The following is an 11,192-nucleotide window of genomic DNA, read 5'->3' on the forward strand; positions in this document are numbered from 1 at the left end:
GGAGTGTGTGGGACAGACAAGCCAGATCTAAACCAGAACCTTAGAAAGAGGCCCACAATGGGTAGTGGTGGGCTGGGGGGGAGGAGCTTTTGTTCAGAGTGTATTGTAGAGATGCATGCTGGTCTCTCTGACAGTCATGCTCTGTACAGTTGGATGTGTGCCTCCATGTTCCTCTTTACTTCATAGAAATCTTGGCTTTTGAAGCCGATAGGTCATGGGAGGCCTGTGTGTGACAGACTAAGTCAACTGATGCTCACTGGAAGCCTCTCTACAATGTTTCTATTATACTTTTCTAGGTCAAATTCCTTCCGAGATGTCCTGCCAGCAGAACCAGAAGCAGTGCCAGCCTCCTCCCAAGTGCCCCTCCCCCAAGTGCCCCCCAAAGAGCACAGCACAGTGTCTGCCTGCAGCCTCCTCCTGCTGTGCTACAAGCTCTGGGGGCTGCAGTGACCCCAGCTCTGAGGGAGGCTGCTTCATGAGCCACCACAGGCGCAGGTCCCACAGATGCAGGCACAGAAGCTCCAGTTCCTGTGGCCGTGGCAGTTCCTGTGACCGTGGAAGTTCCTGTGACCATGGCAGTGGTCAGCAGTCTGGGGGCTCAGGCTGTGGCCACAGCTCTGGGGGCTGCTGCTGACCTGGATCCTGAGACTGAGACAAGAGAGTTTGGAGGAAACCAAGAGTACCGAGCAGTAGCCCCATCTTGGCTCATTCTTTCTCAGTCATCCTAATTTCTCTTGGGCTAAGTGTTCTTGGCCTCTTCTTGTAGCTTTCCCAAAAAACCTGGTTACCTTGCCATTCTTGCCATCACCTGTGTCTGGCCATGTAGGCAAATAAAACTTTTAACAATACCTGAGTGTTACCTTTCCCTTGATTTATTCCACCAAAGGCTGCTCACTAGGTGTTTCCTTTCTTTAGCTTCAGAATGAAGAAATCATGCCTTGGATTCTTCTTCATACTGAGGGATTATGTTGGAACTTCCAGGATAGGAGTGTGGGTGGACAATGGTGTATACCCTGTCACTTGTATTTTAAATACACGTTGATTGGCCAGTAGCCAGGCAGGAACTATAGGTGGGGTGACTAGAATTCTGGGAAGAGGGAAGTTGCAGTCAGCAGTCGTCACCCAGACACAGAGGAAGCAAGATATGACTGCCTCTCTAAAAAAGTACCAAGCCATGTGGCTAACACAGACAAGAATTATGGGCTAATATAAATTATAAGAGTTAATAAGATACCTGAGCCAGGTTGATGATTATATTAAATATCAACATAGAACCTTCGTCCAGCAACAGATGGAAACAGGGGCAGAGTCCCACATCAGAGCACTGGACTGAGCTCCCAAGTTCCAGTTGAAGAGTAGAAGAAAGGATAATATGAGCAAAGAGGTCAAGACCATGAAGGGTTCATCCACTGAAACAGTTTACCTTACAGGAACTCACCAGCTACAGTGGAACTGTGAAGGAACAAGCATAGGACCAAGCTCTGAATGTGGTTGACAGCTGCATGGCTGGGGCAGACTGAGGGTCAGTGACACTGAGATTTGTCTCTGCTGCATGTACTGGCTTTTTGGGATCCTATTCTCTTTGGATATATACCTTGCTCAGCCCAGATGTAGTGGGAAGGGCCTTAGGATTGGAGGGGGATGTAGTAGGAGGATGCGTGGAGGGAATGGGAGGAAAGTAGGGAGTGGGAATTTGGGTTGGTATTTTTAAAAAATAAATAAATAAATAAGCCTGAGTTAATAGGCCATTCAGTTTATAATTAATATAGACCTCTATGTTTTGGAACTTAACGATTGTGGGAACCGAGCAGGACAGAAACCCCTGTCAACAGAAGGGGAGAAGTGTTAGAGGGTTTCCAAAGACCCTAGTGGGGAAAGGGCTGGCTTTTTGTCTGTAGCTTGAGGCTAGGCACTATTTGAACTAACTTTAGAAAGGTGCCCAGACCTTGCTTACAGTCACAGTTGGAATTGTTGTATATAATTTGAGACTGAGCATGGAGGCTCTAGGCTAAGGATAAAATCCATGTCAAGTGTTAAGAATTTAAGTCAGATAAAATACCTTGAATAGCTTTGCTTTTTCATTTTCTCTAAAAGCCAGCTGGAAATTTACGTATTAATATTCTTGCACACATACCTTTTTATGAAAGAGAAGGAACCACAACCAATGTTAGTCTGTGCCTGAGACAGAGTGCTCTGAGAGCGTGGCCACAGACATGGGACTTCAATTTGAGCAGGATGGAAGATGCACATGATAGGCTTCATGACCTCAAGATGCTCTTCTGGAATACTCTACAGAGTCAGAATTAAAACACATTGCAGACAAAAGGGAGAGAATGGAAAAACTGTTTGAAAACATACGGCCTCACATTTAGTTCTATTGAACACCTAGAACCATAAACACTGGCGAATCTGTTGGTTCACCTAGAGCTCAGGGGAACCGTGTGAATTTCATGGTGGATAAACAAAGATTCATCAGTCAAGTTCCAGCTGCACACAGCAGCAGGGAAGATTAGCAGGTCAAAGCCCATCTCTGCAGACTCAACAGCCGAGCAAAGCATCTAACCTCTGTGTCTACTCCCCTCACCCAAAACAAGAGACTCAGTTCCCTTGGAGAACCAAAAGGTTCATGTTAATATATGTAATCATGCCAAACATTGTTTAAATGCTAATTCTTATTGCTTGTTCTTTAATTGAAAACTGAGAAACAAGGCTCAGAGTTCAGAAGCTCCTAAGTCAGACTTGAGCTTCTAAGCACAGTGCACCATTTGGATTCTTGCTGTTGGTAAAACTAAAAGGGGATGAGCTAAGAAAGAAGCAGAGCTAATGACCCGATCTGGCTGGTTATGAGAATAGCCATATAATTAAATACATCTAACCTTGTTGCTAAAAATATTTCCTAATGGATGAAGTCCTTGTGGATAGAAGAAAAGAAGAAAAATTGGTTCTTTGGACTTGATTATGTTATAGACATGGGTCAGAGTTGAAGCAGTGGGACAGGGCTGGGGCACCTCCGGAGATGCCCAGGTTCTTTGTACCAGGACGGAGAAGTGTACCATGGACATATGATTAGAAATAGAAATATTTACTAATAAAGAGAACACTCCAGAAAGTGGGCTAGAGAGTAGGGGCATACATAATCTTAGAAGTGCTGGCTCTCCGGACCCTTCATCCTCATTTACATAGCACCCACCTTCTCCAGGGTTTGCTTGGAAATTGTATTTGTTTTCTTTCCCATCTTGCTATACATGCTACATATTGCCCATGTAAGGGAGGGGTCCCCGTTGTCGCGAATGATGGCTTCATTCATATGCTAATTTTGAGAGCTTACTCTTTATCTCTTTAGTCTCTGGTCACAGTTAGGAAGCAACCAAAAGCTTGCTCAGCAACCATCAATTCACTTTATCATCATTTGATCCACAAATAGTTGCCTAGTATCCACAAATGTGCCATATACCATTCTAGGCACTGGGTTACCATGGAAACAAGGTTCGCATTTCCTTGGAGCAGATGCCCATCTGAGTGAACACTTTCCAGTTTGATACCTGTATTTTTTCTCTATAAGCTGTTGCATTTGTAACCTCTTTGGTAGTAGTCAGCAGTGTAGGGTGGGTAAATCCAGGCCTCAGCATGAGGCATGAAAGTTAAGGCATGAAAATGCTTGGCTGTATAGAGCTTTGGGAAGTCAGACTGTGACTACTGGATTCTAAGCAGAGTGAGCAGCTTTAGTAATGGGGGATTTCAGCAGACCCTGGTTATTTTTCACATGACATCATCCCGCTTCGTGGAGCATCTAAGTACAAAAGAGGAGACAGAGACAAGACACACCCATGTCTGGTGCTGGTTCCGGAGTTTACAGATTGATCTCCAAGGTTCTTCTCAAATGTTTAATCCTGGTCTCCAAGTCAGCAGCACACTTCAAGTGGTGCCCACAGCAGAATCCCCAGCATATGACCATGCCATTACTACAGAGGTCACAATTCAAACCCTAGCATCCATGGTAAGCAGCTACGGTGGCTTGAGCAGCAATGCTCTCAGAACTGAGTTCACTGCAGCCACCAGAGCTTGTAGCACTAGGAGGAGGCTGCAGGCAGACACTGTGCTGGGTTCTTTGGGGACATTTGGTCGAGGAACACTTGGGAGGGGTGGACACAGCTGCTGGTTCGCTGGCAGGATGTTTCAGCAGAAGTCAATGAGCCTTCTCAAAGTAAAGCAAAATAAAGTAATAAAACAAACAAACAAAATGCACCAATGTATAAGTTTCAGGCTAGTGTCTTCTCATTCTTAGGTTGAAGATACTTAGCCTTTCATTCAGTCAAGATCTAAAGAAGGGAAATGGGTTGTTTTGGAATCAAATTTTGGTCAAGTGAGCTGTGGCTCTTCCCCTCTATCTTTCTGGAGAAGGGCATTTGGCATCCTTTTGGGTAACCCTTCGCTTCTGCACTGTACAAGTGATCATAGACTGCATGTGAACAGTGCCCCCTGCAGGTATTCAGTGCACAAGACATAATACAATGACCCATTGCTTTCCAATAGATCTCATCTCTCTTTGTGAAGAAGGTGAAAATCAGTGAGGGTTTGAAGAGTCAGCAAGTGTCTCACTAGGCGTGAGAAGGAGGGGATGGGATCCCGAGGTCAGTCTCATCACAGAACGCTGCCATGGCTCATAGTTCTTCATCTTCATCCCATTCTTCCACTGTTGCCTACCATCCACCAGGGCAAATTGATTTGAGCTGAATGCTATTTTCATAAAATAATTAAAAAATATTTTAATTATTACCCCAATGATAAATTATCCATTGGTTCCAATACAAATGTTGTAGATGCTACAGAAAGAGTAATGCAGATTTTTTTTTTGAGACAGATTTTCTCTGTCTAACAGTCCTGGCTGTCCTGGAACTTGTTTTGTAGACCAGGCTGGCCTCAAACTCACAGAGATTTGCCTGTCTCTGCCTCCCAAGTGCTGGGATTAAAGGCATGTGCCACCACTGCCCGGCCAGAATAATGGATTTTTAAATAACATTAATTTCTCTTATATTAACCTTCCTCCTTTTTTTCTTCTTCACTTTGAGCATGTGCAATACTGCGAGTTCTTTAAAGAGTCCTGTAGAGTTATTCAGTTGGTGATGTAGCTCAGTTGGTAGGGTGTCTGCTATACATGTATAAGACCGTGAATTTTGTCCCTAGTGCCACAAGAAAGAGATTCCATAGAGTACAAAGAAGGAAATGAGCATACCAGACAGAGAGCTGGTGAAAGGCTGGGATGTGGAGGAATGTCTCAGGATCATGCTTCAGTCTATACGATGGAGTCCTTGAACTCTGCCACAATCAGCCTCAGGACTAAGCTGGAAGTGATATTGACTCTGTGTCCCCAACGTTCTTATCTCTAACTTTACTTGGAGATGCTGCAATAAACGTAGTTAAGTACAAAGAATAACAGTGAGCATCTGTGAGATGCAAGACTAAGTGGTGAGGCTGAGAGGAAAGTTTAAAAAACAAAGTCTGTTTCCAGACGAATAGGACAAGCACTGAATCCAGTGGTGATGAGTATTGCTGAAGAAGAAATTCAGGTCACTTGTGATGCTCTGTAGTCTGAATTCAGAACGGCCTGCAACAGTAATATTTTTACTTTTTGGTCACATCTTCTCTTTAAGTATAAACATAGGCCATTTACAACCCAAATTTAGGTGATCTTGGGTCATTACTGGGCAAGAACCAAGACATAACACATGGTACCTAGATTAGTTAGGAGCCCAGTGATTAAAATGTGCCAGAGACACCTGTTTGAGTTGTCCTGGAACACACGCAGACTTCCTGGTGGCTTTCCCATTGGAGGATTTCATTCCAGGTTCACCCTGAGAAGGTGAGTCATTATCCCCGCCCTGCAGGAAGGACAGACAGGAAGAGAAGACATCCGGTGAGGATGCAAGACTGAGTCATCAGAGCTCTGGGCAATCCCAGATAGAGCATCATCATGGTTCAGAGCTCTGGGCAATCCCAGATAGAGCATCATCATGGTTCAGAGCTCTGGGCAATCCCAGATAGAGTATCATCATGGTTCTGGCAATGTGTGACCAGCAGAGAAATTGGGAAGACTGAACCTGGTTCAGCTGATTGGACCTTCGGAAGAGTTCATCATCTGGCTATGCTACTTGACCTAATAGGAGCACACGATGCAGGCTTACATTCAGAAGTGCATTTCTGCAAAGGTACATCCGTGACACAATAATAGACAAGCCTATGAATTTCCATGCAAATCTACATGATAATTGACAAGTCACTTCTCTTCCAGTCAGATCAGCATGCTGTATATGCTACAGAAATACCTCGTCATGGGTTTTTACATAACATGGAATTTTAGGTAACACCCCATCATGTTTTCTACCACCCCCACATCATGTGAAATTCAGCGGGATTATGTATAAGGAGCATGGACGAAGAGCCTGGCATGCTGACTTGGTTTCTGATTTAAGCATATCTCCTCTGCTCCCAGTTCTGGTTCTTGTCTAGGTCCCAAAACTCTTTCTACATGATAAATCCATTTCTTCTAAAACATTTGTTAATTGAATTTTTGTGGGCTTACATACTGTTGTGAAATAATTTTTTCCAGATCTCTGAAGTGGAGGACAATAGGTAAAGTTCCATTCTATCTGAAGAAAATGGACGCAGGTGTAGCTTTGTGGGATTGGAGCTTACAGTGTCTCCAAGAAAATTAGATGAACATTTCAGTCCATGCTTAGACTTTCACGTTATATTTGTTCTCTAAACCTGTCATGATTAATTAAGGAGAAATAGTTGGCAAAGGAGTGGGCAGCATGTAATTTGCCTAAATGAGTACTATCTGATAGGGCAAGGGAACACTGCATCTGTTCTGTACCCATAAATGCGAAAATGAATGCTGAAACACAGAGAGAGAGAGAGAGAGAGACAGAGAGACAGAGAGACAGAGAGACAGAAAGAGACAGAGACAGAGAGACAGAGAGACAGAGAGACAGAGAGACAGAGAGACAGAGACAGAGAGAGACAGAGATAGAGACAGAAACAGAGAAGCCATACCGCTGTTGTGCTGCTGGGTGTCCCTGCAGGTCACATGTCCACCTCTAGAAACTCAAGGTGAAAATCAATAGCAGGACCAAATGAAAGGATATTTCTTTTATTCTCAGAAAAGAAAAAAAAAAAACTGCCTAAAATGTGGAGGGGAAAGACCACACTCCAGTTAATTCTTATTAGCACTGGGAAGATACTATTTGAAGTGAAGGTTCATGTTGAATTAAACTGGATTAGGCTAAGGTGGTGGTGGTGGTGATGATTGTGTGTGTGTGTGTGTGTGTGTGTGTGTGTGTGTGTGTGTGTGTGTGTGTGTGTGTGTGTGTGTGTGTGTGTGTTGATTTCACTGATTGGAGTGAGTGAGTGATCCTAGTGCACGAGATGGCAACTCTTGGGATAGAGTGTGAGTTTCTGCTTATCTTTATACCAAGTGCTGTTTTGGAGTCTTTCATATCTAAATCAAAAGATGAGTGTCACACTGCTCATGGAATGGGCTATTTCCTAAACAGTATTAATGGAATTAGCTCTATGAATTAAATGTGCTTTTATGTATGTATGGGCCAATCACAGAGGCTGAGAAATGCTCATGTTGCTAAAATAACCTTTCTTTCACCTCTCAATTTGTTTAAGTGAAGTGAGTCACATTTTGAAGCTTGTTTGTTCTTGGGCTTGTGTTTTGAAGAATATTTGTAGGAAGTATTTGTTTTTGATCTTAAAAAATATTACGCAGATAATATATGGTTAAAGTAAACAAGTAATGAAAGAAATTTTTTCCCCGGGACAATTATTTTACTAAGACATTTCACTCTAGAAATATGCATCATACATATACATACACATACACATACACATACATATACATATACATGACCTTGGCCTGGCTCTTAGCTGCCTTCAGAGACCCAGTCCAGGGAGACAGCAGTGACTTGGCCAACATCCATTGCCTGATCTTAGGTCTATGGATGCTGACTCCTCTGTCTGGACTTCTCACTGTGCTCCATCCTCTACCTATTCCTTTCATCCTTCCATTCCCACCTTTTATTTCCCAGCCTGTGAGTTAGGGCAGAGAAGTTTCTTTGGTTTCAGCCAAGGCCTCCTCCTGTGGTGTCAGATCACAGGAGGCTTGTGCAGAAGCTGCTGTCCTTTGACTGGTCTCTGAACTCTGCTGTAGAACTTGAGGGAAAAGGCGGAGGCTCTCACATAGCAGGGCAGGTGATACTGCTCATGGTATACACTGACATTAATCCCACTCAGAGTGGCCCCATTGAGAGCTCTTAAATGGCCCCTTTCTGTTTCATTATGGAAAAGATGAAACCACTAAGACACATAATATTTTTAGGCTGGACATATGTGGGCAGTCGGGGCATTCCAAGGAGGAACACACTATATTGGAGATTCTGGAGATCCAGGTACCAGTGTACTTATCTCAATTATGAAACAATTATGAGGGTTCCGCCCTTTACTTCAACCTATTTAAAAAAGAAGGCAAAAAGAAGAGAGATCAGTTGCTAGTAGTGGGGCAGATTATCTTAGCAATGACTTTGAAGGAAGCACATTCAAGACTTAGTGACTCCCTGCCCAGGTGAGATGAGAGTAAGGGTTGGTCAAGATGATGCCACTGACCATCACAACTAAAGGCTAGGGTGTGGAGTTATCATGAATGGAACTAAGCAGAGAAGTTTTTCAGAGAATTGAGACCTATCATAGGACTCTGATAAGTCTATCTTCAGCATTTAGATGAGTTTAGAGCCTAGTGCTCTTCTTGTCAAAAGAGGCATGGAGGAGGCTTCTGAAGTGTAATGTTTAGTTTGTTCCTGTATTTCTGTCCTCGTTTTTCTACCCAACCCTCCCCTGCTCTCTCTCCTTTTCTCATCTCTCCTTCTCATCCACACAGATTCAGTTGAATCTTTTTATTCTTATTCTAAGATCCCCAGCCCCCACACCCCACTGAGCTATGAGCAGCTTAGCAGGCAGGTGTTTATGTGTTATCACTTTTGCTTTCCTAAACAATGATGGATTGGAAATAGATCACACAGGAAGTATTTTATTAATCTTTGCATAATTAAATGAAAAGTGACAAGAAGACAGAGATCAAGTCAAGGAAAGACAATGAATGAGAAACTGGAGACTGGTAAGAACAAAGTGCCCCAGGGAGTTGGCTTACTGGTGTGGGAAGTCCTTCTGTATATATGTGGTTTTTATTGGTTAAGAAACTGGCTCGGCCTGTGGTAGGGTAGAGTAGAGTTAGGCAGGGAAAACTGAATTCTGGGAGAAAGAAGACAGAGTGAGAAGATGCCATGGAGGCGCCAGAGGAGAAAGACACAAGCTGCCAGCCAGAACCTTGCTGGTAGGCCATGAGCCTTGTGGTAAAATATAAAATAATAGAAATGGGTTAATTTAAGGGAGAAGAGTGATCTAGAAATATGCATAAGCTTATAGGCCAAGCAGTGTTGTAATTAATACAGTTACTGTGTGATTATTTTGGTTCTGGGCAACCAGGAACAAACAAGTGGCCTCATACAACAAATTGGGGTTCCAACATGTGCCAGTTAAATCCACATAAAACCTGAGAAGAAAAAGAATAAAGAGACAGTAAATATAATATAAAAGAGTACAGTCACAGATTAGAGGAATAAAGATAATAAAATAAATATTAAACTTGTAGAAAAAGTAATAGAGTAAGAAAAATAAGCCACATAAAGATGGAATATACACAGAGAGTCTGGATTATGTCTATTATTGTGTTTTCTATAAATTATTTGACTGTGAAGAAGTTCAGTACAAAGAGATATTTTATTGTATGAGCTGCTAAGATAAACCAACATAAGGGTATCTTGACTTCAAAATTTGGGTCTAAGGATTTGTTGCTTTGGTAAAAAGGTTCTTTTGTTTCCACAGAGGATAAGAACCTGTGGAATCTTTCCAGACTAATGTGGTTTGATGGACCCCTAGGACTCCCTGAAAGGTTACTGTAAACATCCCTCAAAATAAATTCGCCCAACAAAAAACAGGAAGCAGTTTGGAGAGAACTATGTCCAAATTCCCAAATATTGTTTATAAATGTTTCTTTACATTTAAAGGTGATATGCTATAGAGATTTACATTAGTATGGATTTTGCTTTATTGATACAAATTTAAGGTCATTTTTGCTATATGTCTTTTTCTGCTCTTGATTAAGATATTTAAAAATGTAATGTATAATTAAGAAATATAGGTTATAGGATAGCCAAAACAATCCTGTACAATAAAAGAACTTCTGGAGGCATCAAAATCCCCAACTTCAAACTATTACAGAGCTACAGTACTGAAAACAGTCTGGTATTGGCATAAGAACAGAGAGGAGGACGAATGGAACTGAATCGAAGACCCGGATATCAATCCACACATCTTTGAACACCTGATCTTTGATAAAGAAGCAAAAAAATATCAAATGAAAAAAAAAGAAAGTATATTTAACAAGTGCTGCTGGCATAACTGTAAGCAACATGTAGAAAATGAAAATAGACTTATATCTATCACAATGCACAAAACTCAAGTCCAATGGATCAAAGATTTCAACATAAAGCCAGCCACACTAAACCTTATAGAAAAGAAAGTGGGAAGTACATTTGAATGCGTTGGCACAGGGAACCACTTCCTACATATAACCCCAGCAGCAAAGACACTGAGAGAAACAATTAATAAATGGGACTCCTGAAACTGAAAAGCTTCTGTATAGCAAAGGACACAATCAACAAGACAAAATGACAGCCTACAGAATGGGAAAAGATCTTTACTAACCTTATATCAGACAACCTAAATGCCTCTCAATCAAATAATGGATAAGGAAAATGCGATACATTTACACAATGGAGTACTACACAGAAGAAAAAAAATAACAACAGCTTGAATTTTGCAGGAAAATGGATGGAGCTAGGAAACATTATTTTGAGTGAGGTAACACAGACACAGAAAGACAATTATCACATGTACTCACTCATAGGTTGTTTTTAAACATAAAGCAAAGATAGCCAGCCTACAAACCACAATCCCAGAGAACTTGGGGAGCAGAGAAAAATGTAGAGCTCAATAAATATCAATAAAAAAGTATAAAAAAGAAATATAGGTTAATAGATAATCATCTATAATAGTCAAGCTTGTAGTCATAT

At 41.9% G+C, this 11,192-nt stretch overlaps 1 protein-coding gene across 1 annotated transcript; it reads left to right on the forward strand.

The window, feature by feature from the left end:
* The first annotated feature begins 313 nt into the window (after positions 1–313).
* On the forward strand, positions 314–634 carry LOC126492783 (late cornified envelope protein 3D-like). The gene has a single exon (XM_050129361.1). The coding sequence runs from the start codon at positions 314–316 to the stop codon at positions 632–634; it is 321 nt and encodes a 106-aa protein (XP_049985318.1).
* The last annotated feature ends 10,558 nt before the right edge of the window (positions 635–11,192 follow it).

Source organism: Alexandromys fortis, unplaced genomic scaffold (genome assembly GCF_014885135.2).
Source record: "Alexandromys fortis isolate MF-2015 unplaced genomic scaffold, M_Fortis_MF-2015_v1.1 scaffold_299, whole genome shotgun sequence".
Lineage (NCBI taxonomy): Eukaryota > Metazoa > Chordata > Mammalia > Rodentia > Cricetidae > Alexandromys > Alexandromys fortis.

Bases quoted from the DNA above. Each gene is read 5' to 3' on its own strand.
- LOC126492783 (XM_050129361.1), top strand. From the start codon at position 314: ATGTCCTGCCAGCAGAACCAGAAGCAGTGCCAGCCTCCTCCCAAGTGC.